The sequence below is a fragment of the Petaurus breviceps genome, unplaced genomic scaffold, assembly GCF_028583685.1.
Source record: "Petaurus breviceps papuanus isolate PSGF00001 unplaced genomic scaffold, PetGlider_PUasm1.0 76, whole genome shotgun sequence".
Lineage (NCBI taxonomy): Eukaryota > Metazoa > Chordata > Mammalia > Diprotodontia > Petauridae > Petaurus > Petaurus breviceps.
In genome coordinates this window covers 19,043,352-19,062,440 of record NW_027186473.1, presented here as the reverse complement: position 1 = coordinate 19,062,440, position 19,089 = coordinate 19,043,352, and the positions used below count along the sequence as shown (strand labels likewise).

At 36.6% G+C, this 19,089-nt stretch overlaps 1 protein-coding gene across 7 annotated transcripts in view; it reads right to left on the bottom strand.

Moving 5' to 3' along the window:
• The window catches only part of ADGRL3 (adhesion G protein-coupled receptor L3), a 1,002,012-nt gene that overhangs the window by 533,930 nt on the left and 448,993 nt on the right, over positions 1-19,089 (bottom strand). For all 7 annotated transcript variants that reach the window (XM_069105304.1, XM_069105298.1, XM_069105300.1 and 4 more), the window contains exon 4: positions 6,625-6,838. In XM_069105304.1, the coding sequence (XP_068961405.1) occupies positions 6,625-6,838 (214 nt within the window). The remainder of the gene's footprint in view (positions 1-6,624; positions 6,839-19,089) is intronic.

The following is a 19,089-nucleotide window of genomic DNA, read 5'->3' as shown; positions in this document are numbered from 1 at the left end:
AAACAGTGTGCTGGATTAAAGAAGGCTGACATGTTGCTCTGAAGAGATGAAGTCCAGAAGCTATCAGCAAAGAGTAAACAACATTAGAGAATACATGTCCAACAACCATCATGAGAACAGAAGTAAGTTGCAGGTAACAGTAACATGTTGCATTGAAGCTGAATGAGGTGATTTATCATTTACTGGGACTTGGTCTTATGTCTGCCATCAGCACAAGACATTGGTGGTGTTAAAATGTTGGTGGTATAAATTGTGCCTCCATGAATGAGCTCTGCCTGGACATTGTCTCATATGCTCCTTGATGCATGTATTAATGTGATGACTATGAGTACTTGTTCTTCCTATTAATGGCCTATATATTTATGGGCAAAAGTGACCCAGGTTTATGGGAGGAATATATTAATGCTACTTTTCTTAATATGCTAGTCACTAAATACCTTTCCTTTTCACTAATTGTAGACCTTTGGGTGACCAAAGGGGGAATATGAACTTTAGTAGAACTTAGGAATTATGGTTTTGTGTGGATGAAACCCATAGACTATCATAAAGCTGGGGTTCCTCATCTGTGAGAAGAGGTGGCCCTATAAGTGTTATATTTACATATGTATAATTTTCATAGGTCTAAGTACAGAGAGTGTGATTGAATTGGAATAGAGAATTCCTAGGTGAAGAGCTTCTGATATTATAAGCCATTACCTTCTCTGCAACTTAGTTTTAAAAGGTTTCCCAGAACATTAAGAGGTTAAGTGACTTGTCCAGGGTCACACAACTCATATTCCTTAGAGGCAAAAATGAATCTCCCTCTTCTTGGTTTCAAAGCTGACTATCCACTGGGCATGCTGCCCTGCCATTGATCTACATGCTACAATATCCATATGCCTATCAAGTAGATAAACTATTTCACTGTTTGCAGCTGGTGACACAGAGGATAAAGTGCTGGACCTGGACACAGCAAGACTTGAGTTCTGGCACTTACTAGGCATATGATCCTGGGCTAGTCACTTAACCTCTGTTTCGCTCAGTTTTATGTAAAATGAAGATAACAATAGCACATATGTCACAAGGTCATTGGGAGGATCAAATGAGACATTTGTAAAAAATATTTAGCATACATTAAGTGCTACGTTCCTTATCAATGATGAGTTAAAGCAATAAGCCAGAGCAATGTCACCGAGTAGTGGAAAGAACATAGGATTTCAAGTCAGAAGGGCCTCTGACACTTTCTACTCTTGTGACCTAAAGCAAAGTACTCCTTTTCAGCCCTAAGATTCCTCATATGTAAAAAAAAAAGTTGAATAATTTAGAGCATATGATCTCGAATGTTCCTTCCAGTTCAATTAATTATGATTTGATGCCTTTCTCACTGCTTCACAAGGATGGGTATTTGTGTTGTAATTTATGATTATAATCCTGATTTCATTAATTAAAAATATTCATTCCTGAAGATAATCGATTTTTAAAGTCTAAAAGATTAGAATAGATGCAACTCCTGTGGAAATACATTTTATTTAAAAAAATATTTTAGTTGTTGCTTTAAAAGTTAACCATATTATAGAACTAAGTTATCCTAAAACTCTACTAAGCATCCTTATTTGCCTGATTCTTTCCCAGAGAGACTAAAAATTAGGCTCAATTTAAGTGGTTCTTGCCTTCTTCAAGGCTCACAGGACCCCCATAACATTTCTTCTTCAATAAGATCAAATGCATTCAATTTGGTTATGTATTGATGTAGCATCAGCATTATTCGATCATACTCTTATGAATAACCAGTTTCATCAGGAAACTGTACTCAAAAAGAGAGCACCATCTAACTGGAACAACTATGGTATACTTGAAGAATTGATGAATCACAAGCATTTATTAAGCGCTTACTATGTGTAGGGTAAGACATGGAGATATAAAGAAGGGTAAAAACAGTTTTCACCTTCACAGAGATTATCAGGGAGGCATAAAAGATTTTTAAATGTAGACTTGCTGTCTGTGCTCTGCTCAAACATTTCTGCAATGGTTCCAGAGAATCCATTATAGTTTTACTTTTCTAACAGGCCTTGGAACAAGGGTTTGCATTTGAAGTCATTGAGTATCTCAGCAAGCAAATTAAAATAATTCCATTGGCAATTAAAAAAGAGCCAAAGGACTAACAAACATATTATTGTTGCCACTTAAAAAAAAAAGTACTCATGGGTATAAAAGCAGGATCTCCCCACTGCTCCAGCTTCCACCTTCCCCAATCCATGTAAAAAGGCGACTCTAAACAAACTTTGGAGCTGCAGAACCCACAAAAAGACACAGAGAAGCTAATCTCCCACTGAGGACAGTCTGGCAGGCCGAGAGAAATCGGCCAACACAGTGCTCTGGGAGCCCAGCCTAGCCCCAAGCCAAGGCTTTAGCCCCAGGGTGGGCCTGACCTGACCATGGGCTAGAGGGACTCCAGATCAGCAGCAGCTGTGGCTGTTTCCAGATTTATCAACACATAGATGTGAAGGACAAAGTGAGAGGTCAGTGCAGTCTGGACTTTGGGACACAGTAAGTGGGAGTGCATGGCTTTTGCCCCCCAGGCGAAAAGCCTCTGAGACTCAGCCAGCCAGCACCACTTGGCAGCTTCAGCTCTTGGCCTGAAGAGTGTAGGGGAACCAAGCACCAGTCTGGGGGGTAATTGCTCTTGATTTAACCTTCTTGGATCTGGAATGCAGTCAAGGGTGGAGGTCCTAGGGTGTGTTTCCAGCTTGCCAGAGCATGTAGAGGCCTCAGAGAGCACACAGATCTAATACCTCCAGTAGCTGAGAAAACCCCAGCGTTTGGGACGGAAGCTTCCCTGTCTGGTGACAGAGTCCTACTGTGGCAAAAAGCCTAGGGGTCAAGTGACTGAGGGGCGACATGACCAGGCAAAGGAAACAAAGCAGACATAAGATTCCAACATTACACTCCTATTTTGGGGACAAAAAGGAGCAAAGCATGGAACAGGAGGAAGACAATAAAGTCAGAACTCCTGCACCAAAAGCTTCAAAGGAAAATACAAGCAGGTTACAGGCCATAGAGGACCTTAAGAAGCAGATAAGAGAAGTGAAGGCAAAATTGGGAAGAGAAATGAGAACAATGCAAGAAAATTATGAAATGAGAGTCAATAGCTTGACTGAGGAACATCACACCTTAAAAAATAGACTAACTCAAATGGCAAAAAACGCTTCAAAAGGCAATGAAGAGAAGAATGCCTTAAAAAACAGAATTTGCCAGATTGAAAAAGAATCTCAAAAGCTCACTGAGGAGACTCATTGCTTCAGAATTATATTGGAGCAAATGGAAGGTAATGAGTTTATGAGAAATCAAGATGCTGTTAAACAGATCCAAACAAATGAAAGAATAGAAGGCAATGTGAAATATCTCATGGGAAAAACCACTGACCTGGAAAATAGATCCAGGAGAGAAAATTAAAAAAAATTATTGGACTACCTGAAAGCCATGATCAAAGTAAAAACCTAGAAATCATCCTCCAGGAAGTTCTCAAAGAAAACTGCCCTGATGTTTTAGAACCAGAGGGAAAAATAGAGGTTGAAAGAATCCACCAATCACCTCCTGAAAAAGATCACAAAAAGAAAACTCCTAGGAATATTATAGCCAGGTTCCAGAATTCCCAGATTGAGGAGAGAATATTACAAGCAGCCAGGAAGAAAACATTTGAATATTGTGGAAACACAATCAGCATAACCCAGCTTTTACACTGAGGGATCAAAGGGCTTGGAATATGATATTCTGGAGGTCAAAATAACTGGGATTAAAACCAAGAGTCACCTACTCAGCAAAACTGAGTATCATGTTTCAGGGGAAAATATGGTTATTCAGTGGAGTAGAGGACTTCAAAGCATTCTTGCTGAAAAAACCAGAGTTGAATAGAAAATTTGACATTCAGATAAAAGAAGCAAGAGAAGCATGAGAAGGTAAACAGGGAAAAGAAATTATAAGGAACTTATCAAAGTTGAACTATTAACATTCTTACATGGAAAAACAATAATTTTAACTTATGAAACTTTTCTCAGTAGTTGAAGTGAATAGAAATATATGTCTATATATGTGGGTATATGGGCATATGAATACATATCTGAATATGTGTATATATGTTCACAGGTATACATAGATAGAGGGCGCAGTATCAATTTAACAGGAAGGGATGATACTTAAAAGGTGAAATTATGAGGTGAAAGAAAATATAATGAGAGGTGATAGGGAGAGACAGAATGGGGTAAACTATCTCCTATAGAAGAGGCAAGGGAAAATGGTTGCAATGGAGGGGAAGGATAGGAAGCAAAAGGGAATGGGTCAACCTTATTCCCATTGAATTTGGCTTGAGGAGGGAATGAAATACACACCAAATAGGGTATCTTGCCCTCCAGGAGAGTAGGGGGGGAAGGGGATGAGAGGGGGGTGATAGAAGGAAGGGCAGGCTGTGGGGGAGGGAAGTTGGAAGCACCCACTTTTGAAAAGGGATGGGATCGAAGTAGAGAATAGAACAAGTGGGATAGGAGAGGGGAAATATAGTCAGTCTTTTATATCTACTATGTTATTGTTTTGCATTAGCCACACATGTACAACCTATACTGAACTGCTTATCTTCCCAGTAAGTGTGGGTGACAAGGGAGGAAGGGAATGAATCTGGAATTCAAAGTTTTAAAATCAAATACTCAAATATATATATATATATATATATGCTATTAATAACACTATTTTACATGTAATTGGGAAATAAGATATACAGGCACTGGGGCATAGAGATCCACTGGAAAAGTAGTAAGGGGTATGGGAGAGAATATGGGAGAGAGCAGAGTGGAGGAGGGGATATCCTGTGGGACTGTTATTTTGGGGCTGCGGGTAGGGGAAAAACAGGGAGAAAATTTGTAACTCAAATTCTGGCAGAAATGAATGATGTAAATCAGAAGTTGATAAAGCATTTGGAAAATTTTTTTAAAATAAGAAAGCATCCAAAATGTTATAGCAAACATTAAAACAATTTAGTGTGTTTTAGGGATTGATTTTTTTAAGGAGCATTATTACTTATTAAACAAGAAAAATGATAAAAAAAAAAAAAGTACTCATCCTAAGTAGCAATCCAATTGCAGTGCAGGTGATATATATGCATTTCCCCTATTTAACCCCCCACCCCATCTACCCACCCATAAGTGCCCAAATATACATAGAGAAAAAAAGGAACAACAACCCCTCCCCCCCGCCAAAAAAAAGCCAGGAAGAAATAAAATGAAGTTATGCTGAATTGTTTAACATAGAAAACTGAGAATAATAAATATCACTCTGGATTCACATTCCTCATTAGCTATGGCAACCACTGCTGAGCAGCCAGTACAATATCTAGCCACAATGGAATGACTACAATTATTTGAGGACTAAGCACAGAGAACCTAGTCACAGTTCCAATTAAGTTAAACATGTAGGAGACAAGGAGTAAAAATGAAGAAGAAAAAAATACAAAAGGCACCAATTGGAAATAACATTTTTCACAAAAAATAAACTTACAATTTCCCTTTACTCAATATCATTAATAATGGTCTTCAGTTGTTAGATTTAAAAAACAAAGGCTGTCTGAGTGGCAGAATTAACCCACAAAGGTCATTTCTGCCTAACACCCATTTTACTTTTATCACCAAGATTCAGGTCCAGCATAATTTCTATTACTGATATTGATTTAAAGTCATTACAACTATCTGCAGAATTGATCTTATTACTCAGTTACTAATCAAATATTTAATAATTGTGAATCATAATAAAATAGAGTAAAGATTGGATAGAAATAATTAGAATTAGACTACAAGATAAGAGGAAAGATGTGATTCTAACATTCATTTGATACATTATGCTTAAAGGGTTAAAAAAATAAGTTCTTGACTGGAGCTTCTATTAAAATAAAAAATTAAGATAAATTCAGTTTTAACTGCATTATATACATTAGGTAAACTTTAATTAATCAGTTGGAATTTACTTTCTAAGTTAGGAGTCAGGAACTATGCCATATAGTAAATGAATGTCTTGAGTATGAGTGGATTGGTATTCCAGAACAAAGTACCTGGATTTGCCAATGACAATTAAGAAATTTTATGAAGCAATATGCCCTATAAAAATTATTTCAATTTTAAGAATTTAAGATGTTTCTGTGTTAATGTTTAATTGTAAGTAGTATAAGAAATCTATAACATTGTAGTAAGGAAATGTTTTTGAATTGCTTAAATCCACACAAATAGTAACCAAGTAATTTAACATATTAGGTAAAATAAAAACTGCAATATGGAAAGACTAAATGTATTGGGTCTTAATATGAGGAGTATTAACTGCCATAAGCAACATAGAAATCTTCATTTGCATTTTCCTGTTTTTTTTCTAAGGGTGTAGAAATATTCATCTAAGTAATTAAGAATTTAGATATTCCTATGCTTCCCCTCTCAAAAAGAAATTACAAATTATATTTTTGAGGATTGGTGGAGGAAAATAAGCAAAATGTGTTCTCTTCTTTTTCAACAACAAAATGCAAAATTACTAGCTATTTTATATTGTCAATAAATTACAAGTATACACATAGAACTTTTTTTTAATCTCCCAAGAAAAGAATGTTAAATACTATACCTTTGAGACATAATCTTATAGGCATCTGGTAGATAACACCGGATATTCTCCATCTGAGCAGGATCAGAGTCACAGATTTTATCATCAGTCCTACCATAGTTGGCACTTTCAATCATGATAACATCTGTTCCAGGACATCGAAGTTCTATTGGGTAGCTTTCACAGGATAGTTCCCTTCGGACGACAGCCATTGGAATTGGGGCACGACTGAAAGCTAGGGAAAGAAGGGGGGAAGTCATCTTTAGTATCTAAAAGGACAAAGAAACATAGCTTTTCTTTCTCTCAAAGCATTGGGAAAACCATACCTGAGAAATTTTATGTAAAGTCTTAACCTTATGGGAAAGTAATATCTTAATATGAACTCTTCTTTCATTGAGTTCAAATACATTTAAGTTAAAATGTTATTTATTGAGCTTAAGGGGTTGTTTTGTTCTATCATGTTATTGGTTGCCTCTGTGCCTGGACTGGCATTTTGGGTCATACTTGGACTGCTATGACTTACCTCACAGTTCAGGTTACCTCCAATATATGCAGTTCTGCCTACATGTGACCCTAAAGTGATGGATCAAGCCACTCTTGTTATTGTTGTCATTGTTGTTTTTCAACTATTCCCACCACCCAATTCCACTATTATTATTTGAGTGTTCTAGAAAGAACTGGAAAAAGCCACAAACTATGCTGACTGGGTATATAACAAATTTATTTCATATAATCTCAATAGGGTAAGGGAATCTTTTTTTTCACTTTTTTTTCTAATTAATTCTCTATCCCACTATTCTTAGAAATTATTTACAAGTTCTCTTCTTAAGTTTCCCACAACTTCTACTATCTTATCATTTGAGCTGAATTTGCCTCTTATTTTACTGAGAAGATTGAGACCATTCATCATGAGCTTTTCTTCACTTCTTCATCTTTTGATATCATCCCCCACTCTGTCCACTTCTACAATCTGAAATAATTTTTGCTAACATTTTAATAATGCTTTAAATTTTGAAGAGTTTTTAATGATGAGATAGGCTTCTTCTTATCAATGCTGATATGCCTACATGCATCCTTGATCCCATCACCTCCTGTCTTTTCCAGCCAATTTTCTCCTCAAACATCTCCCTTTTCTAACCTTTGGTCTTACCCTTTCAATGGTTTCTTCCCTACTTCCTTTAAATATGCTTATGTCTCCTCCACTTTTAAAAAGTTTTTATTAAGGGGGGCAGAGTCAAGATGGCGGAGTAAAAGCACAACCTCCCAGCGGCTCCAGCTTTTGCCTTATCCAATCAATGTAAAAAGGGGACTCTGAAAAAAATTTGGAGCTGCAGAGCCCACAGAATGAGAAAGAGAACCTAACCTCCCACTGAGGACAGCCTGGCAGGCTGGGAGGAATTGAGCAGTAGCGCTCTGGGAGCCTAGCCCAGGCCGTGTAAGCCAGAGGTTTTAGCCCTAGGCAGGCCTGACCAGCCACCAGCCGGAGGGAACCAGATCAGCAGCAGAGGTGGCCGTTTCCACAATTATCAACATAGAGATGTGAAGGACAAAGTGAGAGTTCAGTGCAGTCTGGACTTTGGGACACAGTAAGTGGGAGTGCGTTGGCTTTTGCCCCCCAGGCGAGAAGCTGTTGAGACACTGGCAGAGCCATCCAGCACCTCGTGGTACCTTCAGCTCCTGGCCTGCAGAGTGTATGGGGACCAAGCAACCAGTCTGAGGGATAATCACTCTTGCTTTAACCTGCTTTGATCTGGATTGCGGTCTAGGGTGCAGGTCATGGGGAGTGTTTCCAGCTTGCCAGAGTGTGTGGAGGCCTGAGAGAGAACACCCATATAATACCTATGGCAGCTGAGAAACCCCCAGAGTTTGGGACGAAAGCTCCCCTGTCTGGTGGCAGAGTCCTACTGCGGCCAAAAGCCCAGGGGTCAAGTGACTGAGGGGTGACATGACCAGGCAAAGGAAACAAAGATGACAAAAGATTCCAACATTACACTCCTATTTTGGGGACAAAAAGGAGCAAAGCATGGAACAGGAGGAAGACAGTAAAGTCAGAACTCCTGCACCAAAAGCATAAAAGGAAAATACAAGCTGGTTAGAGGCCATAGAGGACCTTAAGAAGCAGATAAGAGAAGTGGAGGAAAAATTGGGAAGAGAAATGAGAATGATGCATGAAAATAATGAAATGAGAGTCAACAGGCTGACTGAGGAAAATTATACCTTTAAAAATAGACTAACTCAACTGGAAAAAGAGGCTTAAAAAGGCAATGAGAAGAATGCCTTAAAAAACAGAATTTGCCAGATGGAAAATGAATCTCAAAAGCTCAATGAGGTGAATCATTGCTTCAAATTTAGAATGGACCAAAGGGAAGCTAATGACTTTACAAGAAATCAAGATGCTGTTAAACTGATCCAAACAAATGAAAGAATAGAAGGCGATGTGAAATATCTCATGGGAAAAACCACTGACCTGGAAAATAGATCCAGGAGAGATAATTTAAAAATTATTGGACTACCTGAAAGACATAATCAAAGTAAAAACCTAGAAATCATCCTCCAGGAAGTTCTCAAAGAAAACTGCCCTGAAGTTTTAGAACCAGAGGGCAAAACAGAGGTTGAAAGAATCCACTGATCACCTCCTGAAAATGTCCCAAAAATAAAACTCCTAGGAATGTTATAGCCAGGTTCTGGAATTCCCAGATTAAGGAGAGAATATGCAAGCAGCCAGGAAGAAAACATTTGAATATTATGGAAACACAATCAGGATAACCCAGGATCTGGCAACTTCTACACTGTGTGATTGAATGGCTTGGAATATGATATTCCAGAGTTCAAAGGAGCTGGGATTAAAACCCAGAATCACCTACCCAGCAAAACTGAGAATCATGTTTCAGGGGAAAATATGGTCATTCAGTGAAATAGAGGACTTTCAAGCATTCTTGATGAAAAAACAAGAGTTGAATAGAAAATTTGACATTCAGATGCAAGAAGAAAGAGAAGCATGAGAAGGTAAACAGGGCAAAGAAATCATAAGGAACTTATCAAAGTTGAACTATTAACATTCCTACATGGAAAAACGATAATTGTAACTGATGAAACTTTTGTCAGGATGAAAATAGTTGAAGAGAATAGAAATATATATATATATATGCATATATATATATACTTATACCTATACATATATGTTTATATATGAGAGCATACGGGCATATGAATACATACGTGAATGTGTCAGTATATATGTTTACAGGTATACATAGATAGAGGGCACAGGACCAATTTAGCAGGAAGGGATGATACTTCAAAGGTAAAATTAAGAGGTGAGAGAGGAATATAATGAGAGGTGATGGGTAGAGACAGAATGGGGTAAACTCATAAAGAAGAGGCAAGGGAAAATAGTTAAAATGGAGGGGAAGAATAGGAAGGCAAAAGGGAATGGGTCAACGTTATTCTCATTGAATTTGGCTTGGTGAGGGAATGAAATACACACTAAATTGCATATCCCACCCTACAGAAGAGTAGGGGCGGAAGGGGATTAGAGGGGGATGATGGAAGGGAGGGCAGGCTGGGGTGGGGGAGGGAAGTTGGAAGCATCCACTTTTGAAAAGGGACAGGATCAAAGTAGAGAATAGAACAAGTGGGTGGTGGTATTGGAGGGAGGGAAATATAGTCAGTCTTTTACAATATATCTACTACATTATTGTTTTGCATTAGCTACACATGTACAACCTATATTGAACTGCTTATCTTCCCAGTAAGGGTGGGTGACAAGGGAGGAAGTAAATGAATCTGTAATTCAAAGTTTTAAAATCAAATGTTTAAACATACATATATATATATATATATGTGTGTGTGTGTCATTATTAATACTTTTTTACATGTAATTGGGAAATAAAATATAGAGGCACTGGATCATAGAGATCTATTATGCCCTACTGGAAAAGTCTAAAGGGGAATGGGAGGAAATATGGGAGAGAGCAGATTGGTGAAGGGGATATCCCGTGGGACTGCTATTTTGGGGGCAGTGTATAGGGGGAAAACGGGGAGAAAATTTGTAACAACGTCTGGCGGAAATGAATGATGTAATCAGAAGTCAATAAAGCATTTGAAAAATGGGGAAAAAAAGCTTTATTAAGTCCATCATCATCTCAATCTATTATCCTATATACCACCTTTCTTTCTATCTACCTACAAAGATATATGTGTGTGTATGTATGTATGTATGCACACGTGTGTGCATGTGTATAATATATATACATATATAACACACATACACAAGACAAATCATAAATTGGTTCCTAAAAATATCACCTGTTTCTCCATCTATCTACATATATTTTTGTGTATGTATGTATATGTGGTATATGTATATGTACATGTATATGTATATGTATGTGTATATGTATATATACATAAACCAGACCAGTTGGATTGTATATCCAACCAAGACTAGAGCATAAGGGATAGGGAGGCAAAAAAATACATATCAGCTTAATATTACATAAACATAAAATTATATTTATACATGCTTTCTTTGTTGGTGCTATGATCTTATTAAAGATTACTTAAGGAGTTGCACCAATATTGCAAACTATAGTCATTCCTATTCATTTCACAATCCATTCTGTGGTTTTCATTCATGCTAGCTCATAAATCTGCTATATGAGGTCCATATAACATGCTTTAGGACTTCCTTGGGAACTCTTCAAACTACACAGACACCAATCTGGATAAAGCAAAAGAACTATCCTTCACACAAACTGCTCCTTTTTTTATTCTACCACAGTCATACATTTCTCTGAAGATGATGATTATGATGATGATGATGCCTACAATATTCCAGGCACTATACAAAACAGTTTACAAAAAGTTATCTCATATGATAATCACAACTGCCCTGGTAGATTCTATTCTCATCTACATTTTACAGATAAGGAAACTGAGAAAATAGAAGCACCTTTTCCAACATCACACAGTTAGTAAGCATCTCAGACTAGATTTGAACTCAATTCTTTCTGACTCCAAGCCCAGCAGTCTAGGTACTGGGTCATCCAGCTCCCTCTGATGGCATCCTTCCACCATTTTTCTTGCCATAAAGTACACATCTACAAAATGTCTCTTCCAGCTCACATCCACATATACTCAATTGAAAGTTTCAATTCTTTGAAGGTTATGGTTGTCCAGAACTTATAGTTATAAGGTATTATCCAAATAATATTGGAATTTAAAATGAGCCTTTGTCTCAGGCAGAAATTTGAGATCTTTAAAAGAACAGTTCAATTTTACAAAGGTGATCCAGTCCACTTTCCCTCTGTTTAATTCTCAGCCCTCTTATCCCACTGTAGATTAATGCTGTCTATTCAAAGAGTACTGAAGGATCATCACAATGTGATGTCTATTCAAATGAATATCATCAACTGCATGTAATCATTTTTTAACCTCTTGGTTTTTCCTGGGATAAACTCCTCTGAGTGAGTATGTATTGGTTTAGAAGGTGTTAAAATATTGCAGGATTTGATGCAATCAGTGCAATGCTATCCATACATAGGCATATTTGGAGGACCTCATCAAACATAAGGAATCTTTCTTCCATTTAGATTCTGCTGGATGTTCTCCATGAGCATGGTAAACACTGTCAATAAGCATACATCTCTCCATTTTATGTTTTATTCAATATTAATAATCTGATGATCATCCAACCAAGTTATTTTTGTATCTTTGAGGGAATAAAGTATGATTATGAACTATGAAAGAAGAACTTTTAGTTGGAAAAGATTATTTAAAATAAATGTTCTGTTTTACTGAATCAAATGCTCTTTAAAAACAACAACTACTAAGTACAGTGGGATCTTGTATTCTCTACACCTTTCAATACATTGTATGACAATAAATCTGGACAGAAATTTTAAAAATTTGTCTTTAAAAGATTTTGTAAATTCTATACTTCTTCCTTCTTACTAAGCCTTAAATTAGTATGCACTATAACTCTTATTTAATATTTTTAAACTAAAGAAAAGTTTTATTATTATAGATTTTTAAAATTCTGTACATGAATTTAGATCATTTCATGATAAATTATACGTATAAACATAAATAGGTAGCTAGATGGTGTCAAGGATCAAGCTCTAGGCCTGGAGTCAGGAAGACTTATCTTCCTGAGTTTAAATCCAGACATAGGTAGTCCCTGGCTGTATGACCCTGAGCAAGTCACTGTTTGCTTCAGTTCTTCATCTGTAAAATGAGCCAGAGAAGGAAATGGCAAATGACTTCAGTCTCTTCACTGAAAACCCCAAATGGGAGTCACAAGGACTTGAACATGACTAAAAAATGATTAATCAACTCAGTAACATAAAAATAAGTTTTGTGGAATAAGTGTCTTTTTTAAAGTAGACAAGATATATCATACTGTTATCTCAAGTTGAAATTTGAAGTAATGCCACTTTGGATTGCGATTCATACTTATATTATTTCTATAATATAAGATATCTAGATTCTGGAATCCTTATCCATGTGATCAATCTGGTGAACACTTGCTTGATTTTTTAACAAGTGACATTTGACATATTATTTTGGGTCTGTAAAAACAGGTTATAGTTATCTAGAGTCATTGTCAGTTTTTCCAGGTATCATTCCACATGGGAATTTTTTAAAATTTAGAATATATTATTTAGGCCAAGTTTGCCTATGGAGTTTTTCCGTGCCTCTAAATATGACTGGTGCATGAAAGCCAAGCATGAAGAAAAGACTAAATCTCAACAACAGAATTTAATTTAACCACAATCATTTATTATCCAAACTTTTTGAATTGCGGTTCACATTTGAACCTAATAGTTCAAAGCAGAGAATCTTTTTAAAGTTCAAAATGGTATAACTATTAGTTCTAAAAGGGAGCTAGCATGACATAGTAGCCAGAGGGCCATCTCTGACTACTATGTCAGGGAGAGATAGGTTCAAGTCTTATATCTGATATACCCTATTTATGTAAACAAAGGCAAGATACTTCATTCCTCAAGGTCCCAGGAAACTCTGACAAAAACTGAATTTAGAGAAGTTGTTTATCTATCTTGGTGGAAGTAGTTAACAAACTCATAGTTCCCTATACCGATGAAATCCTTGACCCTCTCTCATTCTTGCCCTTCCAAAAAACCTCAAAATTAGTCCTTACAAAAAGTCTCAAGTCTTTTGAATCCTATATGAGGAAGGCCAACATTTCAGTCTTTGAACCTCCTCCTCCAATTTTACACATTTTATAGTAACCTGAGATATCACCTACTTTCTCATCCTTCCTCAGAGGAAGGGTCTCTACTCCTTTCCATGTTCCTTTCCACAATCTCATCTCTTCCTGTCTCTTGGAGGATTTGAATTCAAAAGTCATTCTCTTTCAACTTTCCAATGCCTTCTTCCCAACAACTTCCCAATAATCAACAACTTAACACCCACTTGGGAGTGTTGTTGTTGGTCACGTGAAGCCTACAGACTGTTTGATACCTTAGTCCTAGAAGACTAAAATACAATTACATCTTTCTCCTTCTGTAGGAGAGATAGGACCAAAGTGTGTGTGTGTGTATATATATATACTATTATCAATACTATTTTACATGCAATTGGGAAATAAGAGGAGGGGATATCCTGGGGGACTGAAATTTGGGGAGGTGGGTAGGGGAAGAATGGGGAGAAAAATTGTAACCCAAAATCTGGCAGAAATGGATGAAGTAAAACAGAATTTAATAAAGCATTTGGAAAAAAAAGAAAGTTAGGGTATATGGGGGAGGATATAAGAGAGAGCAGATTAGGGGAAGGGGTATTTAGTTGGCTTGATACCTTGGGGTGGGGGGTAGGGAAAAATGGGGAGAAAATTTTTAATTCAATATCTTGTGGAAATGAATGTTGAAAACTAAAAATAAATAAATAAAAGATTTAAAAGGAATAGAACTTGACATGTAAACTATGGGCAAGAAGAGCTATTTTGTTATTGTTTGACTTTCAGCTATATTCAGGGAAAAGTGATAAATAAAAAAGAAATAGGACACTTAAATAGAATGCACCAAATTCCAGATTAACTACATACTATGGTACCAAAATAACTGGAGATGAGATTGCTGAACCACCATCATTAATTGAAAAACCATGAGAAATGTGAGAGGTGCCACAGAGAATTAAATTTTGGGATTAAAAAAAAGGCAATGGAGAAGTAGAGTCTGCATGCTAAAGGTAAACGAACTTTACTTCAATAGATGGAAAAAATCTATAGTATATCATTAAAGGGATGGATAATGAACATCTAGGAAATAAAGCAGAAGTGGAATCAAGATGACAGAACAGTGGGAAGAAATATCAGTGAACTTCTCAACCCAGTATATCAATGTATCAAAGCTATTCTAGCAAATGCATGAGACTGAATCCTGATGGGGAAATCTAAGAAAAAAACCTTATAATGTGTCATTTTTTCAGTGTCATTTTGGCATATGCAGAAAGAGATACATCTAGAGATTGGGTCTGGCTATGAGTGTACAGAATGGGTGAACACTTCAGTCTCCAGACTGCAGACTAGGATAAGAGGAGACCTCAGATGGATAGGGTACACCTGCAGACCCACACTGGGCCATTAGTGCCAGTTGGCAGCTTTGTTGCCCACTAACCAATTCTGGATCATCGTTCCTGGGAAGAATGAAGAAGGGGCTTGTGCCTAGGGAGGGTAGTCCATGGTTGCTGACACTGGGCTATGTTGTACTAAGAAAGGAAGAAGTTCAGAAACAAGCAGCAGTGGTGTGTTGCTCAGACCCTATGGACATAGCATAATCTCAATTCCAGTTTCTAGCAAAGTCTAAAGCCCACAGAGGGATAAAGAGGATGGGAATCCTAGACCAAAGGGGAACTTACAGTTTTGCTGCTCTCAATGCATAGTTTCCCAGTTGGCTAAGAGCAGCTCAGCCAAACAGCAATCTAATTCACTCAGACAATAACCCAGGTCAGGAATTTGCAGACCTCAGATCAGGGAGGCAGCAATCAGAACTTGTTCTGGATCAAACCACTCTGAGAGCTCACAAAGCTTACAGGTTCCCAGTCTGAACTATCTCTGAAATCCTACAACAACACATTATTCAGTATCCCACCAGTGATCAACATGGCAGCTCTAACCTGCTTTATTTCAAATCTGGTCTGGTTAGCCCTTTTTAGGGCAATCTTGTGGCCTCCCATGTTATCTCCACATTGGTGCTATATTTAAAACAGATATTTAATTGGCCTAGCTCACTACAACTCAGAATTTTCTCCCTCCCTCCAGCCCCTCTCTGATCCATTGAGAAGGCAAGAAATACCATATCTATTATACATATATGTACTTTTATAGTCATTATGCTATTTTTGAAATGTCTTATCTTTTAAATAATAAGGATTTATATTCTCTCCTCACTTTATGCTCTTATCAAAAAGAAAGAAAACCTTTGTATACATTCCAGAAAAACAAATTCCTACAAAAACCATTTGCAAAAACATAAGTTTCATCTTGAATCCAATATTCCTCTGTCAGTAGTTGGGTAGTGAGCTTCACCACTAAGCCTACTACTACTTGCTGTCCTTCAAGTATTTCTAAAACTACCCCTAGATTCTATCCCTACCCATCCTAGCCCAAATCAAAATGATTATTCCTTCAATCGTATCACTATATTGATTAATCCTTAGTTTGTTTCCTAGATCAAGCTAAATTGGAGAATCATTATACATTTTTCAAAGAATCTGTTTTTATGGAATTTTAGGAGGTATAGGAAATACATTTTAAAGGTGAAGACTTTCCTTAAATCATCTAATTCACAACTTACTCTGTCTAAAGGTGACAGTGTTAGAGAAGGTAAACAGAGAGAGAGAATTTATCTAACTCAGCTCTGTGCAAGGGAGAATCTCTCTCACTGTTTAAAGGTTTTAACCAAGATAAGAAAGGAGAGAAGGAGAGAACTGGGCAGCAATTAGGAGTATGTGGCATTGGTAGGGGAAAATAGACTACGCAGGTGCCTTAGTAAGAATCTCTGGGTACCCTCTTTCTGCAACAGTTATCATTGTTAAAGAAAAAGAGTTTAATTCTCCATTTTCTTCCCTGTCCACCATTGTTTCTACTTGAAACAGATGTCCCAAACAAACATAGACCATGATCCCAGTGTCCCAGACTCTCAATAAATGGCCAACCCTGTCAGGTTCACATATAGACCTTTGTGAAGTCTATTCAAAACAAACTGCAGTGTCCACCTAATTTGAAAGAAGAACACTAGTTAATCAAACGCAAAATTACCTCTCACAACTGAGACATAATAATAAGACTAAAATAGAAACAACATTTAGAATGCTTTAAGTTTGCAAAGATATTTACATGTTGTTTCACTGGATAATAATTACTGGTATTCATATAGCTGCTTTAAAGTTTGCAAAAAGGCAATCTGTTAAATTGGATAGAGAATTTTCCTTTGAGTCTGGAATTCATTAGTTCAACTCTTGCCTAGGAAGTGTATTGCCTGTGTAACCCTAGAAAAGCCACTTCTCAGTGACATCGACAATGTGTGTATGTATGTATGTATAAGTGTAGATATATACGTACACACATACCTACAATGTATGTGTACACATGTAAGTATATATACACAACATATTCATGTATGTATATAAATATGTATATATTTATATATACATTTTATATGCATAAATGTACAGATAGGCATGTACACACAAAGTAATTCATAAACACTATTTTATGTGAGTTTCACAACAAATTTTATAGATGAGGAAACTGAGTCCATATTAGTCAAGTGACTTTCCATGGTTACATTGTCAGAAGCAGGATTTGAACTAGGTTTTACTACCTCTAAATCTAGCACTCTGTCTACTATATCACCCTATTTTTTTCTACTAAGTAAAACTATGAACAAATCAGAAGAGGGCTGCCTTATTTCATCCTTGTATTCCTAGTTCTAGGGCAGCAAAGTGGTGCAGTGGGTAAGAGTTCAGGACTTTGAGATAGGAAAACTGAGTTCAAATCCCACCTAAGGCATTTAGTGGAGGTGTCCCTTGACCCATTTGTCTCAGTCATTTAGTCTCTGTGTAAAATAAGAAGAATAATAACACCTACCTCAAATGGTTGTTGTCAAAATCAAATGAGCTAGCTTAGCAAACTTGTGTTATCTCTGTGTTAGAAGTGCTGGCTAATGTTCTTAATCTGAGCAAAGGGCTTTGCCATTTAAAAGCTGCTTAATAACTATTACTTAAATTAAATGACATATTCAAGTTTTCAAAACTTTGCCTTGATAACTTTGAAGGGCAAAGAAAAGAAGCCAATAGCCCTAAATATTTCTCTGTTCTTGGTCAAAGCCATATACCTCTGGAAAAGTAGTACATTGTTTATAAAATCTCACAATTACTGAATGACAAATGTTCCTGAAAAGCACTGATTTCTTTCTTTCAGGCGCATAGAATAGGTACTCTGAAAATACATTTGTCTACCATTACATTTTTTTTTAAATGTTCAATTGTTCCTGTTACTACTGAGCTTTTAAAAAATTTGCTCTGAAAATCTAGTCCAAATTATTTGGCAGAGAAAATTACATTGGAAACCTAAATGGAAACATCAACCCATACTTACTTTCTTTAAAAGTACATCTGCTACCAGTAAGCTTCTAACTACAATGAATTTCAACAACTCTGTATCAACAAAGAATACATATAATTTAAAGGCTATTTTAGCATTTGACTAAGTGTAACAGTGACAATTACAAACTGATGCCCTGTAGGCATAACAAAGGCAGCTCTGTTGTAAGGTCAATGGGAGAATAAGAAAATAAAAGCATGAGATTTGGATGGCTTAATTTAAAACTCCTAAAATTACAGTGGGGAGGAGGAGACATTGTTTCAAATGATTACAGCATTTTCTGTCACTACCCATTATCAAGTCCCACTCAGTTATCTCTCTGTCCTATACAGTTTCTACATTGAGGGGAATATATTTCTTATAAGATGGATTCATTTAGATCTAGTATTTCAGGGGAAATTGTCCATAGGCAAAATGACAATGTCATGAAATGAAATCTGAGATAAAATGAAATGAAAATGCTGCAAATACTTTAAATTGATTTCAAAATGGATTAAACTATTTATTTTAAATTCTCTGTATTTTACTAAGATGACATTAGACAGAAACAGTCAGATTTATACATTTTGATTGTTCAGCAAACACCTCTATAACTATGAAATCCTTCACATTCCTAAGCTTTCTTTTAAATCTCCATCAATCCAGAGCTCCACTCTGCATACTCTCAGTTGCAACAGACTCAGTTTGAGGAGAATGAGTGCAAAATCCCCAAATTTTAACTCACTTGTTCTGTGAGCCTTTTCTGTCTCCAAAAGATCTCTATTTTTTTAAATGTGAAGAACCCAAGGAAGTACCACTTTGTCTCATGAAAACATTATTCCCACTAATAGCTTCAAGATGCTTTCAAATGAAAAATATGA